The sequence below is a fragment of the Anolis carolinensis genome, chromosome 2 (genome assembly GCF_035594765.1).
Source record: "Anolis carolinensis isolate JA03-04 chromosome 2, rAnoCar3.1.pri, whole genome shotgun sequence".
In the NCBI taxonomy this organism is placed as follows: Eukaryota; Metazoa; Chordata; class Lepidosauria; order Squamata; family Dactyloidae; genus Anolis; species Anolis carolinensis.
Window position 1 is genome coordinate 235,780,847 of NC_085842.1, and position 25,144 is coordinate 235,805,990.

The 25,144-nt window shown below is 39.3% G+C and overlaps 1 protein-coding gene across 2 annotated transcripts in view; it reads left to right on the forward strand.

Moving 5' to 3' along the window:
- zdhhc21 (zinc finger DHHC-type palmitoyltransferase 21) overlaps positions 1-18,672 on the forward strand; it is a 54,589-nt gene extending 35,917 nt beyond the window's left edge. For both annotated transcript variants that reach the window (XM_003216429.4, XM_008103153.3), the window contains 2 exons: positions 7,372-7,415; positions 7,889-18,672. In XM_003216429.4, coding sequence (XP_003216477.1) covers positions 7,372-7,415; positions 7,889-8,021 — 177 coding nt within the window. In that variant the 3' untranslated portion in view covers positions 8,022-18,672. The remainder of the gene's footprint in view (positions 1-7,371; positions 7,416-7,888) is intronic.
- Positions 18,673-25,144: the final 6,472 nt, after the last annotated feature.

Genomic DNA, 25,144 nt, shown 5'->3' on the forward strand with positions numbered 1-25,144 from the left:
TGCAATTCATTTATTACCATTCACAGAGTACTGCTGTCCAGCCAACTGTGTATCCATCCTAGTCTCAAATATTTTAGGGGATCAATCAAAAGAGTTACTAATGCTCATGTTATCAACTGCACACCACCAAAATGCACATAGGCAAAGTTCCTTAGTAAAGTTTTCCATCCTCAAATATTCCAAGTACAGAATGGATATTCTAATTTCATTAATGCCTCTGCTATTTTTATTACTTACTGAAGATGCTTTTCAGCCATGCTACCTCAAGCTGTGATCCCCTCAGATGTACTGAGATAAGCAGGGTCATTCTGGGTCAGCATTTAGATATTTGGCTACTAGAGAAAGCTTAAACACCACAGGAAATATTGATGGTTGAGAAAGCAAAACATTTCTTCTGAGCTGGTTTTGAATCAATCAATACTGTTTTAAGTGCTGCTATGCTGTTGGATAATTGAGATGTGATATATATGTCCAATATAGGTTTCACCCATCTGTACACTTTTACAAGAACAGTAGAGCCAATCATCTAGGACTAGGCCCTACTATTGTTCTCAAGAACTATATTTTGCTTTCCTCCATTTTCTTTCTATTTACTCTAATTGTGTTAATAAATGTTACTTTTTTATTTACACTAATTGTGTTAATACATTTTCCTTCCTATCATTAGAGATGTTTATGTCATATTGTTTTTACATACTAGATGGAACACAATGGTAAAATTAATTTCCCAGGGAATCAAACATAATTGGCATGAACAGACAACACTTTGCATGTGGCTTTGAGACTTTCTTACCTCCATGGTGGCTGCGTTCTTTGTTTTTCCTTGCCATGTTCACTCTGCAGTCTTCCAACTGTCAAAAATAGCTTGTTGAAATGAAAAGCTAATAGAGCTTTGGACATGTATTTGGTATCGTATGTTTTGCAATTTAGGATTCTGGTCTTGTTTCCTATTTTTATCATTTTTAAACAATTTTGGAACATTTTGTCTATCTAGTTATGTGTGTGGGCCCCTGATGGTGGCGCAGTGTGTTAAAGCGCTGAGCTGCTGAACTTGCAGACCGAAAGGTCCCAGGTTCAAATCCCGGGAGCGGAATGAGCGCCCGCTGTTAGCTCCAGCTCCTGCTAACTTAGCAATTTGAAAACATGCAAATGTGAGTAGATCAATAAGTACCGCTCCGGTGGGAAGGTAACGGCGCTCCATGCAGTCATGCCGGCCACATGACCTTGGAGGTGTCTATGGACAATGCCGGCTCTTCGGCTTAGAAATGGAGATGAGCACCAACCCCCAGAGTTGGTCACGACTGGACTTAACGTCAGGGGAAAACCTTTACCTTTACCTTGGTTATGTGTGTATAAGTTTGTATGAAACAGATAGAGAGTTTGGGAAAGTTATCTTTTGAGCATTGTCTATTCTAGATATGGGATTCTGATTGTTGTAGTTCAAAAGTATAATTCCATCTAATTTGTTAATCTAATGTGTACAAAATACAACTGCATTATATGTGTAGGTGGCAACTGTGTGTATGCATATATGTGAGTATACAAATATTTTATTTAATTCAACTATGAGACATCGTTTGTTCTGTAATAATGATGTGTTTAAATATATAAAACCTCCCTCTCACACACATGCACATATATGTGGAGCTTTTTTCAAAAAGGTATCAAATCCATCTGAACAAATTTTACAGAAATAAAAAACATGCTAAGAATATGCATTCTTGTGCTATAAAATGCAGTTTTCCATGTCCTTTAGTGAAGTGATTTGATAAATTTTGATAGTTTTAATCTGTATATAATATTCCACTTCTATCCAACAATGTGCTGCCACCTATCACTCATTTTTCTTTTCTTTTCTTTACTTTTCTTTGAATTTGTTTCCACCTATATAGACACAGTGAGCCTTTGGTAGTCACGAGTTTGGTTCCTGGACATTTTTGAATAGTAAAATCCATGCATGCTCAATGGTGTAGCTAATTGGTGTCCTTTATATGAAATAGCAAAATCAAAGTTTGCTTTTAAGATTTTAAAAAAGTGAAGCCATGGATGGTAGAATCCATGGATGCAGAATCTGTCGGTATGAGGGACCGGACTGCACATGCATACTTTGTGCATATATATCTCTATCAAAGCATGTATGCTTGTATAATATTTCACATAACATACAACCCCCACCCCCCCGCACACACACACACACACACACACACAATCCTGGAAAATGCCTAGATACAGAGTGTTTTCAGTTTTTTTTGTTGCCACCATGCTTGAAATAACAAAAATATAAAGAAAATATTGCAATGTTTGTCATGTGAGGAGTCAGCCCACTAAATAATGGGAATTGTATTATTTATGACAAATTTTAATGTGGCTAGTCTACTATAGGAATAACAAGGAATTCCTCTTATATCAGAGATGAGAAGGATGTTGCCCTGCTGACGTTGGAATATAACTTCAAGAATTACTCATCATTAGCTTTGATGGCTAAAGCTTTTGCGAGTATTCCCGGTAGTGCTTTATATGGTCAGTTGAGTGCACTTTCTACAGAGAATCGCTAGCTATTCCCAGCATCGATGAAAAAATAAGGACAGAAAATGGTAGAAACTTTAAGATATTATAAGCTTAAAGATTCCACGTCAATGTAGCTTGCTAAGCAAAACCAACATACTGGCTGCTTACATTTTGTGTCTGCAAATGCATATGATTAGGAAAGCAAAATCTTGGCTGTTTTGGAAACTGAATCAAGAACACTTCCATTGTCATTAGGGTTTTCTTGCCCCACAAAGGCTTTGAATTTTCAAAAGCACTGCTGTTTTTTGCATGTGAGAGCCTCAAATAATTGGGATCTCACATAGGTAAGAAGGATTTTGAGAGAGAATGGTTCCCATCCACTATTTGCTGGGGACGTTCCATGTGGCAAGACAGGTTGGAGGTATTTTCCTTTTACATCCTTTGCTTGACTTTCTGCTGTAGTAGGAAAATAATGAGAAGGCTACATTTATTTCACCATTATAAGTCTTCTTGCTGAAAAACAGATATTTCTTAATTTATTTTCCACATTGTAAGGTAAATTAGTTAACTTCCAATTTAATGTTGATTTCAGATTCTGCCATGTGCTTGGCAAGAGAACTTGTGTCTATGAGTTCAGCTGCCAGCACTTTCTCAGTATTTAGCCTTCAAAGAGCAGTGATTTCTTTCTTCCTATTCCATTAGTCTAGTATAGGGATCAACTGAGCTTGTTGCATTGCTGCATTGAATGTCAAATAGGTGTTTCATGGTCTCATTTCATATTAAATTAAAATAAGAAGACATTACTAAAATCATGGGTAAGATTGATAATTCCCTAATATTTTAAAATCCTAAGGCTCCAAAATAATAGACAGATAATAGTAAATTATGTGTTTAATTACTACTAAGACCTATCAATGAAAATGAATTGACATTGAAATGAATGGGGAAGTGAGTTACGATTAACATAATTCCTGTTGATTTCTATGTGGCTACTCTAAGAATGACTAGGAGAATTATAGCCATCAGGGCCGGTTTAACCTATAAGGCCGCTGAAGCGCCCGCCTCGGGCGCACGCCGCTAGGGGCGCTGTCGAGGCGTCGACAGCGCCCCCGTAGCGCCGCCGATGCTGCCGCTGCGCCGCCGCCGTTTGGCTCAACGGCCTTGCAGCCTGGGCTCAACACAGGCGCAGATCGCCAGCCGATCTGTGCCTGCGTTGAGCAGGCAGGGAGGAAATGGGCGATCTGTCCCGTGCGCACGCGCGCGGGGCAGATCGCCCATTTCCATGGTGCCTGCTCAACGCAGGCGCAGATCGTCAGCCGATCTGTGCCTGCGTTGAGCAGGCAGGGAGGAAATGGGCGATCTGTCCCGTGCGCACGCGCGCGGGGCAGATCGCCCATTTCCATGGTGCCTGCTCAACGCAGGCACAGATCGGCTGGCGATCTGTGCCTGCGTTGAGCAGGCAGGGAGGAAATGGGCGATCTGTCCCGTGCGCACGCGCGCGGGGCAGATCGCCCATTTCCATGGTGCCTGCTCAACGCAGGCGCAGATCGTCAGCCGATCTGTGCCTGCGTTGAGCAGGCAGGGAGGAAATGGGCGATCTGTCCCGTGCGCACGCGCGCGGGGCAGATCGCCCATTTCCATGGTGCCTGCTCAACGCAGGCGCAGATCGTCAGCCGATCTGTGCCTGCGTTGAGCAGGCAGGGAGGAAATGGGCGATCTGTCCCGTGCGCACGCGCGCGGGGCGGATCGCCCATTTCCATGGTGCCTGCTCAACGCAAGCACAGATCGGCTGGCGATCTGTGCCTGCGTTGAGCAGGCAGGGAGGAAATGGGCGATCTGTCCCGTGCGCACGCGCGCGGGGCAGATCGCCCATTTCCATGGTGCCTGCTCAACGCAGGCGCAGATCGTCAGCCGATCTGTGCCTGCGTTGAGCAGGCAGGGAGGAAATGGGCGATCTGTCCCGTGCGCACGCGCGCGGGGCAGATCGCCCATTTCCATGGTGCCTGCTCAACGCAGGCGCAGATCGCCAGCCGATCTGTGCCTGCGTTGAGCAGGCAGGGCGGAAATGGGCGATCTGTCCTGTGCGCACGCGCGCGGGGCAGATCGCCCATTTCCATGGTGCCTGCTCAACGCAGGCACAGATCGGCTGGCGATCTGTGCCTGCGTTGAGCAGGCAGGGAGGAAATGGGCGATCTGTCCCGTGCGCACGCGCGCGGGGCAGATCGCCCATTTCCATGGTGCCTGCTCAACGCAGGTACAGATCGGCTGGCGATCTGTGCCTGCGTTGAGCAGGCAGGGAGGAAATGGGCGATCTGTCCCGTGCGCACGCGCGCGGGGCAGATCGCCCATTTCCATGGTGCCTGCTCAACGCAGGCACAGATCGGCTGGCGATCTGTGCCTGCGTTGAGCAGGCAGGGAGGAAATGGGCGATCTGTCCCGTGCGCACGCACGCGGGGCAGATCGCCCATTTCCATGGTGCCTGCTCAACGCAGGCACAGATCGGCTGGCGATCTGTGCCTGCGTTGAGCAGGCAGGGAGGAAATGGGCGATCTGTCCCGTGCGCACGCGCGCGGGGCAGATCGCCCATTTCCATGGTGCCTGCTCAACGCAGGCACAGATCGCCAGCCGATCTGTGCCTGCGTTGAGCAGGCAGGGCGGAAATGGGCGATCTGTCCTGTGCGCACGCGCGCGGGGCAGATCGCCCATTTCCATGGTGCCTGCTCAACGCAGGCGCAGATCGCCAGCCGATCTGTGCCTGCATTGAGCAGGGCGGAAATGGGCGATCTGTCCTGTGCGCATGCGTGCAGGGCAGATCGCCCATTTCCACGGAGCCTGCTCAACGCAGGCACAGATCGCCAGCTGATCTGTGCCTGCGTTGAGCAGGCAGGGCAGAAATGGGCGATCTGTCTTGTGCGGACACGCGCAGGGCAGATTGCCCATTTCCACGGAGCCTGCTCAACGCAGGCACAGATCGCCAGCTGATCTGTGCCTGCGTTGAGCAGGTAGGGCGGAAATGGGCGATCTGTCCTGTGCGCATGCGTGCAGGGCAGATCGCCCATTTCCACGGAGCCTGCTTTCTCGGTGATTGAGGTTTTTTTTGGGGGGGGGCACCAAAATCCTTTTTCGCTTACACTTGAAAATTTCCTTGGGCCGGCTCTGATAGCCATTATAGCAGAATTATAGCCATTTGACACCACATTAACTGCCATGGCTGAATGTTATGGAGTCATGGGAGTTGTGGTTTTATAAGGTCTTTAGCCTTCTCTGCCAGAGAGATTTGGTGCCTCATCAAACAACGAATCCCAGGATTCCTTAGGACAGTTAAACTGATGTCAAACTGGAATAATTCTACAGTATAGATGTGAGGTAGGCTTGGCTCCAGACAGTATATTTTTTTCAGTGACCTGAAATACTTTTTGTGTTTTGAAGAAAATTCTTGATTTTTTCCAGGAAATTATACTATAGTTTATATTACTTTCTTTATAAACTGAATTATCTGTTTATTCTGTCCTCGAGGTTCAGTGAATGCAATACAATAGTTGCTAGACATTATATATGAAAATTGTTTATTTGTAAATATTGATATCATTTTACCAAATATGTTGTAGAAGTGTATTTTGTCTACAATATAAACTGCCCTGTATACAGATACTTTATTTAATTGAGCAGCTGAGCAGGTAGGCCATGTTAGAATTTCGCTCATTTCTGCTGGATGATAGGTTACACTAAAATGTTTTAAAATGTCTTTAAGGGAATTACTGTCTTTGTTATAGAATATCCTTCTGTTGCAATTGGCTCTATATCATAGACAATGTTTGTTAAAGATCAGCAATATAATAAGAATTTTTACTCATTTGTATGCATGTTATGTAAATTCCTCTTCATACATACTGTATTTTCTGGCGTATAAGACTACTTTTTAACCCAGGAAAACCTTCTAAAAAGTCAAGGGTCATCTTATATGCCGGGTGTCATGCTGAAACTTCCGAGCCAGACTAGAGAATCTGCGGTCGCCGTATATGGTGGGGGAGCTCAAAAACGGCTGTGGCCACATCCCCACCATATGCAACAACCGTATGAAAGCAGCAAGAGTGGCACTATACAAGTACAGTAGAAGAAAATCCACTCACCAGGATTAGTGGAAAGAAGTGATTTAACGCGGTCCTGATGACAAGTTGAGGGGTTGCCTAACCGGAAAGGTGTAAGTGAAGGGCGGAGCAAGCTGCAAGCATCCGGGACATCCGGGGTATGGAAAAAAGAGACAGAGCAGCGCTGTGCCCAGAAAACAGGCCTCTTTCAGCCATCTGGCTCACCCTTGTATTCTATTACCGTACCTCCTTCTCTGCCTCTCAGATCTCGCTCCTGGGGACTGCAGTGAAGAGGCGGAGGCACGCATGTGCGAGATCTGAGAGGCAGAGAAGGAGGTATGGTAATAGGATACAAGAGTGGGCCAGATGGGTGGAAGAGCTTTTTTGATAGCTTTTTTTATTTTATAGTCTATTTATTTTAGTCTTTATGAAACAAATTTACTTTGTTTCATAAAGATCAAGTAGACAGAACACATTGTAAAGAAAAAAATAACTTTCTGGCCTTGAATAGCACATTTTAGTGCAAATATTAAGACACAAATAGTGTTCAGTTCAGCAAGTATGGCAGAATGTCATGCCACAGTCCACTTTTATTTGGTGTACGTTGGAAGAGGGGTAGTCTTATATGGCGAGTATATCTCAAACTCTATATTTTAACTGGAAAGGTTGGGGGTTGTCTTATACACCGGAAAATACAGTACTTTCACAGGAAAAATAACTTTGCATCTGCCTTATGGTAGGAAACATTTAGCAATTTCTGTTTTCTTTGTAACAGGACACTACAAGTATAGAAAAGATGGCAAATTGTTGTGAAGAAATGTAAGTATTGTTTGGGTTTGCTAATGGCTTTATGGGGAGTTGTGGAGTTAAAAGCTAAAATATGAGAAAGACACTGAAAGCGCTCATGGAGCTTTGTATACCTTTTTGTACAATGAGCTGACTTCCCATTTGTGCAAAATAATTTTAGATTTTTTTTCTGTCTAAACCCATCAAAATATGTTTTCAAAGGGTAGACAAGAAATATTTTTTGTCTTATTTTGTTGGCAAACACTGTGTTGACTGTGAGGCTCGTCTTATTTTTAAGACTTCCTTTGGTGGATACAGATGCAGTTTGTGCTTCTTGCGGTTCAGTCTCAGCTGCATGCCATGGTGAAAGGAAAGCTATGCTTGTGGTGGCTGGGACGCAATTAATCAGAGTCAAGTAATGGATCCCCAGCCAATCTGTATTGTTCTAGTTGACTGAAGTGCACCATGGGAGTGCTGTCTTTCACTAATAATGCTGTCGTCTGTAGATCGAGACCCCGAAAGCCGTGGCAGCAGACCTTCTCAGAAGTTTTTGGCACTCGCTGGAAGATCCTGTGGTTTATTCCTTTCAGGCAAAGGCGACCACTGCGAGTTCCCTACCACTTTGCCAATCACGTCTAAACAGATGGATGGTGGGCACAGATGGGTCCTCCATGCTGGAAGTGCGTTGCAGGTTTTGTGATAATAGAACTATGACAGTCCTCAAGTCAATTAAAATCTACCCACCAATCTTAAACATCACAATGTGCCCCAGGCTTTATTTTAATAATAATGATCATGATTCTGTTTTGGGATTAATGCACATTTCTCTGTTTACTTTTAAAGTGTACTTACTTTCACATTAGCTTTCTAGAGGAATTACTTTGATATGTGAGGTTAATAACAAACACAGTGATTGATGTACAAACATTACAGTTTTTTGTCTTGATACTGGATAATACGATGATATGTTTTGATAGAAACTGTCATTTGCTCAGATCAGTGGGCTTGAAAAGTGTCCTGTCTGGCTTGAATTTTTTATTTATTTTTAAATCAACAGTACTTACTGGATTATGTGGAGAGACCCCTTTTCTTGCTAATTTGGTGTAAATCCCCATTGCCTTCTTTTTTGTCATTTATGATGCATGTTAATGATTGAGCTCCTCATCTATAGGCAAAGGTGGGATTTTAACAATTTTTTAAAACAACTGTTTTGTATCTAATGCTTTCAGTTATAAAATTATGTTCTTACTGTCTTTGTATTTAAAACAAAAATGAAAACCCTGCAGTTACTGTAAAAGAAGAAAATGTGTTATTAAAAGTTCCTTCTTTCTACTTGTAAACGCAATAATTAGTTCTAGGTGGTAAATGTTTATTAGAAATGCATACTGGGGAAAACTTAGGCAATGATTCAGCCAAAGTTAAGCACCTCATTTTCCTGGTATACTTGGACATCTCTTCAAACAATTCTGAAATGGGAACCATGTTAGTCTGTTAGGGTAATAATCTGATAGCACCTTAAACATGGTTAAATGTATTGCAGTGCAAGCTTTCATGGATTTAAGCTGGCACATGCTAATTTGGAAACAAGCCTAAATGAGTTCATAGGTACTTCACTTCTGAGTATACATGTATAGGATTGCTAAATGCTTAATTTTTGCAGCATCATGCCTGTTGGTTTTACTAGTTGCTATGATATATCAGGTATAAACATATAAAATATGCTGTTGTTGCTATAGTTATATTTCCTGTTTTGTATAGTCACTGCTAGAAATATTTAGAATTAAAATTTGAAGTGTTCATAGATTGGTTAATATATATGGGAGATATTTTTAAAATGCTATTTAAATATGGGTGTTAAAGAGAAATATTGGTTGCTGTGCATAAAGTTCTAATTCAATATGTATCATTGCTTTGTAATAAGTGAAATGAAGCATTTATGCCGATATGACAAGATTTGAGCTGATCTGCGATGGGTAGTATATTTACCAAACGTTGGCAAGTTAATTTCCAAATGGAAGTTTGCTTTCAAAACATGATGTGACCTACGGTCTAGTTTTGTAAGTAGTTCACATAATCACAGGGTACTATCACGATTTTGGTGCATGGACACTGTGCTGTAATCTTAATTGTATTGTTGGCACTGAAGTAGTTATCTGCAATGCTGTGCTATGCCTTTTGTCTACTCAGGCCTTGGCATAGCCAAGCCTTTCTGAAAGTGCTGTTCTCTAGAGGTTGGTCTACAGTTTTTACCATCCTTAACCATCATCCATATAAGGAGTGACTGAGGGTGAATTGCCATCCTCAACATCAAGACCACAAGAGTGGGGAAGTCTGCCATAGCCTTCTCTTTATATATTGTTTAGTTGTTGAGGAAGTTCAGCCTCTACCTCTACCTTTGGGCCTATGAGAGTTTTGTGTCCATACACATGGAAAACATGCCCTTGGGCCATGAGCTCAGTAGCTGTGGGTGGATATTGATTAGTGAACCAAAGCTAGCTACTGTTTAAGCTCATGTGTAAGTCTAGAAATTTTAGTCAAAAATTCATCCCCAAAACCTGGTTAGTATAAGTCTTATGCCTTAACTTTTATCAAAAAAAGAGAACCACCCCTTATCTATGTACAGAGGTGGAAGGCAAAAGTTTTGTTTATCCCAGGAAAACCTTTAAAAAGCACCAATACCCTCTACTCTTTTTGCCTTGGTAGGGAAATAGCAAAAGAAGTGTCCTTTTACATTTCCCCTCAGAAGAATGTCAAATAAAATGGATGGTTCTCCTGGGATGAACTAAGCTCTTGCCACTCACCACTTACTTAGAGAAGAGGGTTCCTTTTTTATATGATACTATACATTAACTTTTATCAAAAAAGGAACCAGATCTTTTTCTGGGTAGAATGCCAAAAAGGCATTTTTGAATTCCTAGGCAGAAGAAAGGGAGCAACATCAGCTGGGGCAGCTGCCCGCCCCCCCCCCCCCCCCCCGCAATGGCACTATTTCTTTCTCCTCTCTCGTGGATAACCCTTGATTTATCCATGGGAAATATCAAAATCCATAATTTTGATAATATTGACATTCAATAATGTTGACTTATACGTGAGTGTATACAATAATTCTGAACGTATTATGTGCTAGGGCTTAATTTAAGGGCATTTTCAACTTGATGCTTCCACAATCAAACTATTATTATTGTGTTGTCGAAGGCTTTCATGGCCGGAATCACTGGATTGCTGTGAATTTTCCAGGCTGTATGGCCATGTTCCAGAAAAGTCACAGAAACCCAGTATATTATTATTATTTGGTTTTGGTTACAAAAGATTTCATCATTTGCACCTCAGCAGTCTGAAGGTTGTGTGTTGCTGTGATGTAAATATGGGATACAGTTGCATACAGTAATACCCATGACAGATATGAGATGTTAACTAGTTCATCCTTCCATGCTGCTGTACCAAAAAGAACCTGTTACTGTATCCTTAACTATATCTGACAGATATAGTGATATGCTTATAAAACCTTTGAATTGTTACTGTTAGCAAATAGTACCCTGGAATTAACAACATGCAGTTACACTGCAAATTAGGTCAGTGCTCTGCTTAGACCTATTACTTATTATCCTAAAAAATGTTTTTTTAAAACCATTCTGATTGTATATCATTATGCTTATTATGATACAGGAGTTATTTCATGCTTTACATTTATTCTTACACTTACTGAGGTAGAAATAGTAATTTCATTTTGAAAAGTTCTAAGTACCTCATTGACAGAATTGGACTTTGGAGAAACATTAAATAAACAGTAGTATTACATGCAGTTTGATTTTTTAAAAAGTGGGTGTTTTTGTCTTCCAAAAAGTTATTGAGGGTTTTGGAGACAATCATAGTATTTGATTGAAAGACCTGGGCTCTTGATTACTTTTCCCTAGTATTGCTTATGATTTATCTCCATTAATTTCATTTAACACATTTTAAAATCAGTCAGAACAGCTGGACTATGGGTTAATGTTCCCTGCTAATATTTATTTTGAAATTCAAATTGAAGACACAGAAAGTACATGAAGCTAAACACATATCAATGCCACATTGTTAGCATTTTGTTTGTCATCACCTATTGTATCCTATTGCTTAGCAAATGGTATTAAAACATGGGGGTTTTTGGGGGGGAGGGTTCCATTGTATAAAACTATAGTAATATTGGATGCATCACCAAAATGAACTCTGTGTTTCTAAAAGTTTGCAAATGTTACATGAGCTTGAAAGATCTGCTTTTCTCTTGTTGTCAAAGTGCCCTCTCTTGGTTGATTTGTATAATGACACTGGCATTCTACCTTCAAAGAAAATGCCTTCTAATTTTAGAAAAGAAAAAGGTATTTTTACATCTCATCTTTTTATAGACATGAATATTGATACTTCAGTCAGAAAAAGTGGTTAGATGTTATGTGAGCAGCACAGCACGTTTTTTTGAACTGGGGAAAAATATGTTCCTTTGTATGTAGAAAAACAGGCACTTGCTCCTCCATTCAGATATGCTTTATCTGGTATGACTAGTAATACTCCTGTTTGAAAAAGTAACAGATATAAGAAATATATTTGTGCCAGTGATATCTCCTAAACCTGGATGCTGAAAACCTATATATGTGGATAAAAATCTGATAAATCACAATAGTGTTAATTCTCAGATAATGGCTTGCTATCATTTCTGGACATATCATCAAAGGCAAAGTATCAATTATTGTCTGCTTCTAATAACTTTTGAATCCTCTCAATCAAAGTGGTAAGTGTTCAGTAAAATTCTAGGTTTTAAAATACGTGGACTTGTAATATAAAGTGTTGATTCCATATTATAATTCACTCAGGTTGTCAATTTACAGATTCAGTGACATTACCTTCTCTTCATACTGTGGAGTCTCCTCATAAACCCTCAAAACCCACTGGTAAATCCTAGGAAATGCTTTTGCTGGTGGATCTGAAAGACAGGATAATAAATGGAGAGATTAGATGGAACTAAATATGTTTTAATATGGCTAGGACAGCTGCTTAATTTTTCTACCCTATTTTGCATCTGTGCTATTTATTTATAATCTTTTAATTTTCAGATGTCTGAATTGAGGTAGTTTAAATTATCTACTGTAAATTATATTATGTTTTGAAATATCTGGTGCATGGCATCTAAATAATTAATATATGTGGTAAGCAGGATTATTTAATTAATTAGGAAAGGACATTTTAATTTTTATGCTCAACATAATACTTTTAAGGTAATTACTTCCGTTGGTGGTAGATTTAACTCTTCTACTCTTTAAGTGTGCCTAAGAGCACTCTCTGTAAACAGCAGCTATTTTCTATGTATTTTATACCGGGATGAAAATAATGTGTCTCACTATAGAATCATAGAGTCATAGAGTTGAAAGAGATCACAAGGTCCATCCAGTTCATCCCCGCTCCCTGCTGCCATGCAGGAAAATACAATCAAAGCACCCCTGGCAGATGGCCATCTAGCCTCTGCTTAAAAACTTCCAGAGAAGGGTAAATAGAATATATGGGGCAGTATGTTCCACAGCCAAACAGCTGTTACCATCAAGAAGTTCTTCCTAATGTTCAGATATCTTTTCCTGTAATTTGAATCTATTGTTCTGTGTCCTAGTCTCCAGAGCAGCATAAAACAAGCTTGCCCCCTCCTCAATGTGCGGGCAAATATTTAAACATGGCTATCCTATCCCTCTCAGCCTTCTTTTCTCCAAGCTAAACATACCCAGGTCCCTAAGCCATTTGTCATAGGGCTTGGTTTCCAAACCTTTGTTCATTTTGGTCGCCCTTATCTGGACATGTTTCAGCTTGTCAATATCCTTCTTGAATTGTGGTAACTGTTTTTCTCAATAACTCAGCATAGCCAGTGGTGAGGGATATTAGGAACCACAGTTCAACACATTCTGGAGCCCACACACATTCCATTCATGTGTTAGAATGTCCAAAACAGTAACTGGACATGAACGTTTCCCATTCGATACAAGATTAGGCCCATTACATGTTGAGCAGGATATGTTGTTGCTGGCATGGGGGCACAGCCATGATGCCAGTGCTAATCAGCAGCCAAAGAGATGTGGAGAGACTTTCAGTTCCTGGCAGTGGCATCTTCATGATGGAAATAAATAGAATATTTAGTAGTGTCCCTAGCAAGCCAGTCTGGCCATCATGAGATACACTGCTGGAATTGCTAAGGATTTGGTATATACTTTCCCCTCCTTCAGCCCCAGGTAAATGGCCTATTAAACTCCATCGGTGAATGGAGTCAGGCATTGTGGCAGCTCAAGATTTGGTCACAGAAGTCTACTAACTCCTCTGAGCCTATTTGGATAGCAAGGCATTGGGCTTTCTGCAAACTACATGTGGGCTGCATCATTCCATTGTAATGCTGTTACTATTATCACTGCATTTGCGTTAGTTGGGGGAAGATATTTTTACAGATGATAAATGCATTTAAATGTATTTACAATTAGAAAGAGCATTCTAGTCTTAGTTTTAAGGTTAGTATTGAGACTTCTCTGCTGAAAGAGCCATTTAATGCACCCAATGTTTCTATATGCATTCCCATCATATAACAGGCATTTACAATTTGACTTTTATCAAAGAATAAATGACTTATTTTTTAGCAATTTGGGCACTTTATTCTTCAGTATAGCCTTTATTATACTGGATTTCTTATATTAATTGTCTACTAAATCAATTCTCAATTTGTACATCTTGTTGGATTTCAGAGCATGGTTTTAAAACTCTTGAGCTCAGCCAAAGATTTGAGTGTATGAGGTTGTAGTACTACCTGTACCACTACCATTCCAGCGGAGCCAGATTTCCTGTGCTCCATTTCCACAAACATCTCTTGTCTTGAAAGGGCAACTTGTGCAGCTTTGCTTAGCCTCCATAGGCTAGGATTCAATTTTAGCATTTGACATGTCTTCCTCATATTTGTTCAAGGATCCCTGGTTGGAATCTTTTGCTATTTGAGCTGGGCTGTTCAGATAGCAAAACTTCCATTACAGCAAGTGAGTGTGGACCAATGGATATAGTAGTTCCAGTGCCAATATGAGTGATGAATTATCAAAAAAGTGTTGCACAGGAACACACAATCACACTTGAGGCAGTTCTTATCATCAATCACAATGCATTGCTTCATGTCCTAGCCCTGGAGCAGAAGAAGGCAAGCTGGCTCTATCTCCATTATGACATCCTATCAAATATTTCAAGATGACTATCATATTACTCTTTCTCCTTCTCTTCTCCAGACAAAACATACTCAGCTCCCTAAGCCATTCTTCCATGACTTCTAGACTTTTTGCCATTTTGGCCACACCCCTCTGGTCCTTTACTAATGCTTAGAAAACAACTTCTGCTATCGGCATAGCCAAATATGCCCAAGACAACTACTGATTTAAAAGAAGACCCTACTGGAGGGTGCTTTGTTCAGATCCTTTGTAAGTCTGGAGTCCTTTTTTTGTGTCAGCATGTTTAACCTTCTGCCTTAGTTTTCTATTTTTAAAAAAGGAATTCAACATTTAAAATACAATTTTGTATTTACAAGCAGATAAAGGTAGATTAAAATGTGTATGTCGTTATACAGTATTGTTGAAATTCTTTATATGTGATGAAACAAAGCAAGTTTGTCGTATATAACCCAGAAATATGTTGGCTTTCTAGAGTATTGATAAATATACTGTAGAAAGCTACTGCAACAATAGAACTGTTGATATGGTAAATCTGATAAGATGTTTTTACATTAGCAATATTAATGTATATTCTGGGTATGAACAGATTTTTGTTTAATAGAAACTACTTGTGGTGAAAGCACTCCAATATGGAAAACATGTCATGTCTAGGTTCAGAAAACAGAAAGCATTTTATGGGAAGAATTAATATTTTTTGTTTCCACTGATTTAAATTGATTTGCTAAACTAATTAAACAGAATAATTAGAAGTGAAAATTATTGAGAGACTTTCACTTTTTGGAGTTTATCACACAAGGCCGGCGAATTGCAATTACAGAAGGACAACAGTATCTTTGTTGTGGATTTACAATGTTGCTTCTTTCCCACTGTTCTCCCTTTGGAAGGTATTTCTTTTACAAAAAGATACCATTAATGGATTAGTTGCATCTGTAAAAGTAACTCTGTCAAGGCTGTTCCCTACTGGAAGAGCAGCAAGAAAGAAGTGGCACAATGTAATAAGTCCAAGGCCTTGTGTGATAAACCCTTTACTCAAAAATGAAATGTGGCAAATCCAGAGTCAATATTCTAGTAATGCTGAAACATTACATCGGAGGAATTTAATGGGCTGAGTGAGACACTCCGAGGTGTTTTTGCAGCTTATGGACTCTCACGTGCTGCTCTCCTTACTAAAAAAATTGTAGAGGACAGAAATGGCACACCATAACTAAAACACCAGTTATTCTACTGCAGAACTTAAAAATATGAAGGGGTTACAAAACTGGAAGTGAATTTCTAGTCAGTTTGGCTGTTTAGGGCTGGGACAGTCCATGGCATGTTTTACATGGAGATTGCCCACTCCTGCATATATACCACAATAGCTTTGAAATTATATACATCTAGATTATTCTTTGTTGAATTTCAGGCTTGAAATAGTGAAGAGTGATTTTGAATGATATGTGAATTGACTTGTACTTATGCCATAGAATATTTCCTTCCTCTTCTTAGCTCCCTAAACCTACTTTGGAGACTTGGCTGGAGCAGATTTGAAGTTGGGAGTGAGATTTGGGGAAAAAAACTAGTTAAATGTCATTCTGCAACTTCATAAATCATGCTAGGAATGATATATTTCTCGAAAGAAGAAAGTTCTGGTAGAACAAAACTAAACATTGGACATGAAATCTAGTTCTAATTAAATCAATCAGTTTACACATTGCCTTAAATACCATGTGAACCCTATTATTTTTTGCTCAAAACAGGTTATTAAACTTATAACTGATCCTATCCAGAGGAATTCACCTTCTGATAAATGTGCAAAGGACTTCTCAGTAATGTTAGGAAAGAATGAAAATGTCAGGCAGATACACATTAGATCTTGTTTGAGTTTGGAAGAGATCTTAGGTGAATAAGTATGCTTACCATGCCAGGCCCATCTGCATTTGTGTCTCTTTCAGGAAACAGATTTTTTTTCTAAACAGAACCTTTTGCAAATGAAAAATAAACAGTGCTTTAGTTTTCTTGCACATGGTAAATGAAGGAACACAAAGTCCAGGAGAGAGACCTGTGACTTCGATGACAATCATGTGATGTATCTGCTCTGGCTTTTATTATTAATCTCAAAGGAGATTTCTGAAGCACTGAATCATGCCACCACCATAGTTTTGGAATAATGGCTATCTCTTTCAAAACTTGAAAGAAAGTCTAGAGTGGATTCTCTGCACCACTGATATAAAAAGTTCCACCATCATCCATATGTGTGTGTGTACCCAGTATAGATTATATAGATCATCCCCCTCAATAACGTTAGGATACAGTGATCAAAATCCAATTGTTAGTTCCAACTAGGCTAGACCCATTAAATCAACATCTTACTGATTCAATGGGTATACTCTAGATGGGACTCACAATTAAGTTTAGGCCAGCAAGTTAAGATAGAGTGGTGGTGGGAGACTTCCTTAGTAATGAAAGCTGCTCAAGGTTTTGTTTCTAAATAGGTCTTCAAGCCATTGGATTCCATCTTCAAACTTGGGTCAGCACTTCAGATAGCTCCTTTAAAGATTACACTGAATCCTGGAGTAGATTCATAAATTTACTGTAATGGAAGCCACCTTACTAGATAGGAATTACTTCTATTTAGCTTATGCTATGCTTTCTTTTAGTGTCTGATTCCTCCTAAAGTTGCCTATAATGGGAAGGATACATAACTAAGTTTCATGGATTCAGTGGATCTACTCAGCCTACCATTTGGATTTTGGCCAAGTTTAGCTAGGAGATCCTGAGAAGCGATTCTTGAAAATGAATATGTATAATATTAATACTTGCTGAACATAGGGGAATAACGTCTACCTTTGATGTATACAATGTCAAAAGTGTTGAACGTAAAGGGTTTAATAATATGGTGTATGAGAGAAAAATCTAAAATCCAACTGTTCAGCATTGTTGTTCTCATGAACAGTTCTTTGAAAAGTTAAACTCCAAGAATCACCTCTACTCTGCATTGCCAGTGGCCATTGTGGCTGGAAGTTTTTGGAAGTTGTGATCCAAGAAGGGAACTCTGCCTATGAATATGAGAGCAATGTGTGATAGCATTTGCAGATTCATTTCGAAAGGGTTGTTCCATTGCAGCTCAGAAAATAAAATGTAAGGAAGCAACTTGCTTTCCTTTATGACCCCTAAAAGTCTACTGTCATCTATAATTTAATGGACACGTGAATACTTTATAATACTCAGACATGATAAATCATTGCACATTCTCTGAAATAGCATCTTACAAATAACAGCAATGGAGTGAATCTCCAGGAGAGGATTAACTGCTGAATTATGCTGAGAACTAACTGTCCTCACTATGAATTTAATACATTGACACCTCAGGTTCATAGAATCCAACTCACTTTCCTGTTGTATCCAGTGCAATCCCACTTACTTTCTTAGGGTAATTTATAGCTGTATAAACATAATCAGGATAGAATGTGAAATTTTTATTCTCAAAGTATTCAGGTATTGTGTTCAGACTTCGTGGTCACCAGATGGGAGGGAATACATAATATTTTAATATACGAAGTAGCTTTTCTGTTATATTCTAAAAGTCATATAGGATGCTTTATTTGAGTAACATTCAGCCTAAATGCCATCATAAAGTATATTCCTGAGCGGCACATACAAAATTCAGCATTTTATAGCCCGTATAATCTGAGTGTTATCTTTGTTTTATTTTTCATCTGCTCTACCTAGATTGCTTCCAGATAACACTCCAAAATTGTTTACATTTGGCATTATGAAGATGTCTAGTGCTTCTGTTTATCTGTTAAAAAGTGATAGGAAAATGATGGGGGATAGGATGGGAGATACGAATGTATGGATTACACCAAATTAGGGAACAATTACTCTGCTATAATTGTATATTAATATCCCAAAGTAATATAATGTGTCCACCTTATAAACAATGTTTTTGTATTTTTGTTGGGTGTTTTTTCATGTAATGTTTCTGATTTTTTTCTTTAAAGATAGTTTCTTTTTAGTGATTTTATTTATTTCTATCAAAAGTATTATGTACTGTATTTTTGAAATTTTATTTTTAAATAAATATAAATACATATAAACTGTTATCTGTCTACCTTTTTTCTTTAAATATACATTTAAATTTCACTGTTTTGGAGTATTGTGATTGTTTTGATTTAGGAATCTCATTTTGAAATGGTTAAACTCTAATCGTAAATTCCTCAAAGAGCCATATGTGCAGCAAATCGATATTGCAGTTGGCTCTCCACTTTTGTGGTGGTTAGGGACACATATGCACAAAAGTGAAAAAACCAAATATCTCTGGAGATATTTGGGTATGTTGGTACCTATTATGGTTCCAGGGGGAAGAAGAGGAGAAGACGCCACATGCTGCTGCCACATTACTTACTATGGATCCCGGCCACTTTTCCTTCATCCCACTCCTTTGTCCAGACAAAGGAGGGATAGAAGCTTTGAAAACAAATACATATGATACACAGGACACCAAGGAGGTTCTGTGTATACCCACAACATCAACTTACTCTACAGATCCCCATTCTTTTTTCTCTTTCTATATGCTTCGTGTTTCTTTTACCCCTGATACATCACTTCTGTTGTCCAGATGAAACAGACACATGTGGCACAGGAAATGGAGTCAGGATAAGTTAAATTGTGGGCACATATGGGGGCTCCTCCTCTTTCTGTGTGCCCTGTGTGTCTGTTTCGCATGGGCAAAGGTGGTATCAGATTAAACAGACACATGCAATACATCGAGCTCCTAAACAGTATCCCAATCATCTCCTGAGGATGGGGCTACTGTGTGATGTTGATATGGCAGCACCATCTTTGGTTGGCAGATATGGTACATTCACATGGCAGCCTGATCTCAGGAGGAAAATAGGGGAAGATGTGAATCGTCACTGCCCATGCTGTGCCCACTTTCAACCCCTCCTTTTGTTTCTCAAATGCTAGAGTGAGAGATTTGGGGTGCAATTCATCAAGTTGCTACATATGTTTTTAGATTCCATATATATTCCATTTTATTCACTTCATTACCAAATTGGTCCTTTTATGCTATCATTTTATGTTTTTAATTGTTTCTTCTTATTATATTGTATTGCTTTGGTTTTGATGTGTTTTATCTGGTTGAAGATGCTGTTTTTACATGTATTTTACTTTGCTCTTTGGGCTTGGCCTTGTGTTAGCTGCCCCAAGTCCCTGCAGGGAGATGGAGACAGGATAGAAAAATAAAGTTGTTGTTGTTTATTTATTTATTTATTTATTTACAGTATTTATATTCCACCCTTCTCACCCCGAAGGGACTCAGGGCAGATCACATTATACACACATAGGGCAAACATTCAATGCCCATAAACACATCAAACAAAGACAGAGACAGACAGACGTAGAGGCAATTTAACCTTCTTCTGAGGGGATGTTCGATTCTGGCCACAGGGGGGAGCAGCTGCTTCATCATCCACTCTGACGGCACTTCCTCATTCCAGGTCGTAAATTAGTTAAACTTGCCTCCCCACTTTTTATAAGTGGTACCTTATAAGTGTTTTTGTTGTTATTGTTAATATGCCACGTTACACATGAAGACTCTGCTTCCTGTTGCAAATGCAACTGTCACATGAATTATGTAATACACACCAGTCATTTGAAATCCATTTTGGGAGAAAGACAGGATATTAATTAATAAATTGGGGAGTTTTGCACATGGAAATCCAACTATTACAAACATTTCTATTTCCCTCTGATTGTCAAAAGCTTAAACCATAACTTGCTCTCTGAATATGTTCCATATTCTTGTCTGACTGGCTGTAATATAGTTTCTGCAAACATTCTTTGTGAACTTGCCCCTCTTTTCCTCCATTGAAGAGTATCTGGAGATTGAAAATTCATTTTGAGATGCTGCCAGGTAGTACAGATGAGCAAATGCTTGCTAACACTGCTGTAGGCTGACCAATTACCCATATGAGCAGCAATTATGTTAGCGTGCAAGGGCAATTGGAAGGAAAATTGGACCCTCTGGATATCCAGCTGAGTAAACAGGCCCGAGGAAGGATAGAGGATATGTTAGTTTGAACAAAATACAGCTAAGTGAAGCTGTAAAAAAACAACAGACCTGGCCATCTAAGAGACAGTAAACCCTTTGGATATTCATTTTTTTCTTCAAAAGTTCACATGTGCTAAAGTACTGATGTCTGTTCCAATGTGACTCTGATACAGATCTCCATGCATATATTTAGAGATTTTAGAGTGAAGCACAGAAAACTGTAGTCCTCCAATACTGTTGAGCTTCAATGTCATCCTTCACTATTGCTCATGCTGGCTAGGGCTGATGGAAGCTGAGGTGCAACAAGAAATTACCTTTGTCTTTCTAGAGTACCATATATCTGCTTGCATAAGTTGACCCCATATATACGCTGACAATAAGCTTTGGTGCCAAAATTATGGATTCTGATATGCTTCATGGTAAACCCAGTGTCCTTCTGCAGAGAGGGGGAAAGCTCCAGATATTGCTTGTTTGTGTAATTTTAATTAATGTGCCCCTGACATACAATACAAAATTCTTGTTTCTCTCAGAATAATTTAATCTGAAACATAGACTGACAGATTCTGCAAATAAATTGTCCTGTCACTCTTCACAGGTGAGTGTGGGTGTATCACCTCCTACTTGACATAGCATAATTCTGTTTAAAATAATAATAATAATAATAATAATAATAATAATAATAATAATAATAACAACAACAACAACAACAACAACAACAACAGCAACAGCAACACACTTTATTTATATTCCGCCCTTCTCCCCTAGGGGACTCAGAGTAGATTACAGCATCACATGAGACACAAACAAAGGCAAGGCTTTTCATTTTCGGCTTCTGGACGCGGTGCACATCTCTGGCTCTGGGAGGTGTTTTCTCCATTTTCAAGCTGAGGAGCCCTGAGTTGTCATGTGGCTGGCAAGATTGCTTGGAGCATTTCTTTGCCTTTTTCCGCCGAAGAAGTACCTATTTACTCACATTTGCATATTTTTGAACTGCTAAGTTGGCAGGAATTAGGGCTGACAGACGGGAGCTCACCCTGTCTCGTGGATTCAAACTGCCAACCTTCATTCAGGTCAGCAGCTCAGCAGCACAAGGGTTCAACTCATTGCATCACTGGAGGAGCCCTTCCTTTAGAATAATTAACATTACTCAGGACTCTTCCAAAAAATATAACATACAAGATTTTAAAATGTTTAGAATTGTGCTATAGGCAGTTTGCTGTTATCTGACACTTGTTTGTGACTATACTAACATCTATTTACATCGGCCTACTGCTATCCATATATTTTTTTCATGTAATATTTTGATCCAACATAGACACTGGCATGGACATGAAACATATTTAAATACTGAACAAGGTAAGTGAGACAGTGTTATTCTCATTCTACAAATACTATATTACTCTAAGGCCTAATTATACCTGTAATCAAATGGACATTTTCCCTGGAGGAAGCCCCATAAAGTTAGATGGACATACCTCTTACACTGAACTTTTACAGGAAATAACTTATTTACATGAGTTCGACCTTGGTTGGATTCGCTTGTGACTTGGATATTTTGAGTTCACGAGGGACTAAAATAGAAGGAAAATATGTTAGAAAGTGAGATCACAGAAGAAGCAAATACAGTAGAGTCTCACTTATCCAACATAAACGGGCTGGCAGAACGTTGGATAAGCGAATATGTTGGATAATAAGGAGAGATTAAGAAAAAGCCTATTAAACATTAAAATAGGTTATTTTACAAATTAAGCACCAAAAAGATCATGTTATACAACAAATTTGACAGAAAAAGTAGTTCAATACGCAGTAATGCTATGTAGTAATTACTGTATTTACAAATTTAGCACCAAAATATCACGATATATTGAAAACATTGACTACAAAAATGTGTTGGATAATCCAGAACGCTGGATAAGTGAGCGTTGGATAAGGAGACTCTACTGTATGTTGTTCCGAAAGAGGAAGTACAATATGAGATCCCTTGTAATTATACATTTTTAGTGCTGGCTTTACATTACTGAATTCACCGAAGAAAGGTATTACCAGCAGTGATTTTAAAAAAATCCTCATAAACAAAAAATAATCTGTTGCCGAAGGCTTTCATGGCCGGGATCACAGGGTTGTTGTATGTCTTTCGGGCTATGTGGCCATGTTCCAGAAGTATTCTCTCCTGACGTTTCGCCCACATCTATGGCAGGCATCCTCAGAGGCTGTGTGGCATGGATAAAGTAGGCAAGGCAAGGAAAAAAATATATATCTGTGTAGAGTCCAAGGTGTGGCAAGAGTCCTTTGTCACTGGGAAGCCAGCATTAATGTTTCAGTTAATCACCCTAATTAGCATTGGAAAGGTTTTGTCTCTTGCCTGGAGGACATCCTTTGTTCAGTCATTAGCCGTCCTTGGGGCTCCTCTGCCCTCAGAGTGTTGGTTCCCATCTACTGTTTTGATTTTAGAGTTTTTTTAAATACTGGTAGCCAGATTCTGTTCAGTTTCATGGTTTCCTCCTTTCTGTTGAAGTTGTTGACATGCTTGTGGATTTCAGTGGCTTCTCTGTGTAGTCTGACATGATAGTTGTTGGAGTGGTCCAGCATTTCTGTGTTCTCAAATAATATGCTGTGTCCAGGTTGGTTCATCAAGTGCTCTGCTATGGCTAATTTCTCTGGTTGAATTAGTCTGCAGTGCTTTTCATGTTCTTTGACTCTTGTTTGGGCAATGCTGCGTTTGGTGGTCCCTATGTAGACTTGTCCACAGCTGCATGGTATCCGATAGACTCCTGCAGAGGAGAGAGGATCCCTCTTTTCTTTCGCTGACCGTAGCATTTGTTGGATTTTCTTTGTGGGTCTGTAGATAGTTTGTAGGTTGTCCTTCTTCATCACTTTGCCTATGCGGTCAGTGGTTCCCTTGATGTATGGTAAGAACACCTTTCCTCTGGGTGGATCTTTGTCTTGACTCTCATGGCTTGTTCTTGGCCTTGCAGCTCTTCTGATGTCTGTGGTGGAGTATCCATTGGCCTGTAGAGCCCAGTTTAGGTTGTTGAGTTCACCTTGGAGTAAGTGAGGTTCGCAGATTCTTTGTGCACAGTCTGTAAGTGCTTTGATTGTGCTCCTTTTTGACTTGGGTGATGGTTGGAGTTTTTATGAAGGTATCTATCTGTGTGTGTAGGTTTTCTGTAAACTGTGTGGCCCAATTGTTGATTGGGTTTGCGGATGACCAAAACATCTAAAAATAATCCATTAATGTCTGAAAAAGACCAAGCTGCAACTGGTTTTTCATACAGGTAAATCAGAGAGACAATTCGATTGAGACAATTCTTATGGCTTATCAGTTGCATACATAAATAAAAAGGCATCTAGGTTACATATATTATTTTAATACTGTTTCTAAGAAAAACTAATTCGATAGCCTTTCAACTTGAATGTTTAACAATTTACTATGTCCCAATCACAACAACTTATCTGTATCCAATTAACTAATGAAGAAGGGGTATGAAAATAACAATGATGATGATGATGATGATGATGATGAAGAAGAAGAAGAAGAAGAAGAAGAAGAAGAAGAAGAAGAAGAACAACAACAACAACAACAACAACAACAACAACAACAACAACAAGAAAAAATCAACTGGTATCAAGACTTCAAAACTGAACTGCAAAGGTTCTGGCATAAACCAGTACAGGTGGTCCCAGTGGTAACTGGTGCACTGGATGCTATGCCAAAAGATCTCAGCCAGCATTTAAAAACAATAAACATTGACAAAATTACGATCTGTCAACTGCAAAAGGCCACCTTACTGGGATCTGCACGCATCATCCAAAAATACATCACACAGTGCTAAACTCTTGGGAAGTGTTTGACTTGTGATTTTGTGATATGAAATCCAGCATATATATCTTGTTTGCTGTGTCATACTCTGCCTTTGTGTCAATAATAATAATAATAATAATAATAATAATAATAATAATAATAATAATAATAATAATTTTTAGACCGCCCTCTCTCCGAGAGGGACTTAGGGCAGTTCTGCTTTTAATTTTAGCACTGCTGCTTTTAATTTTAAATACTTTTTCTTTTAAATGTACCTGCTAGGCATATAATAGCTGCTTTGTCTTCTAAAATATGGAAGATTTGGCAATTTTGTAATGTGTCAAGGAAAAAATGCCATGCTTTATGCATCTTCCTGTACAGTAGGCCCTCCACAGATTTGGGGTACCAAATCTTCTGTTGAGGAAGCAATGTCCAGGAAGACATCTACTCAGTTATTGGGCTCCACCTGTATTTGTAAATAAGCTAAATTATTATAAAACATTTGACAAGCCTCCAATGCTCAGTTCCCAGAGAAAACCAAACTGTGGTAAATGCTGTTCTAAAATCCTCATGGAGAATTAGCAGGAATGTAAAAATACATCTTGCTCTGAGTATCATTTAGAATACTTTCTGTTTTGATAAATTCACGGATGTTATCTCCATGTATTAGTGCTTGTCTAAGCAATGCAAGTATTGTCACTCTCATCATAGCTCAAGA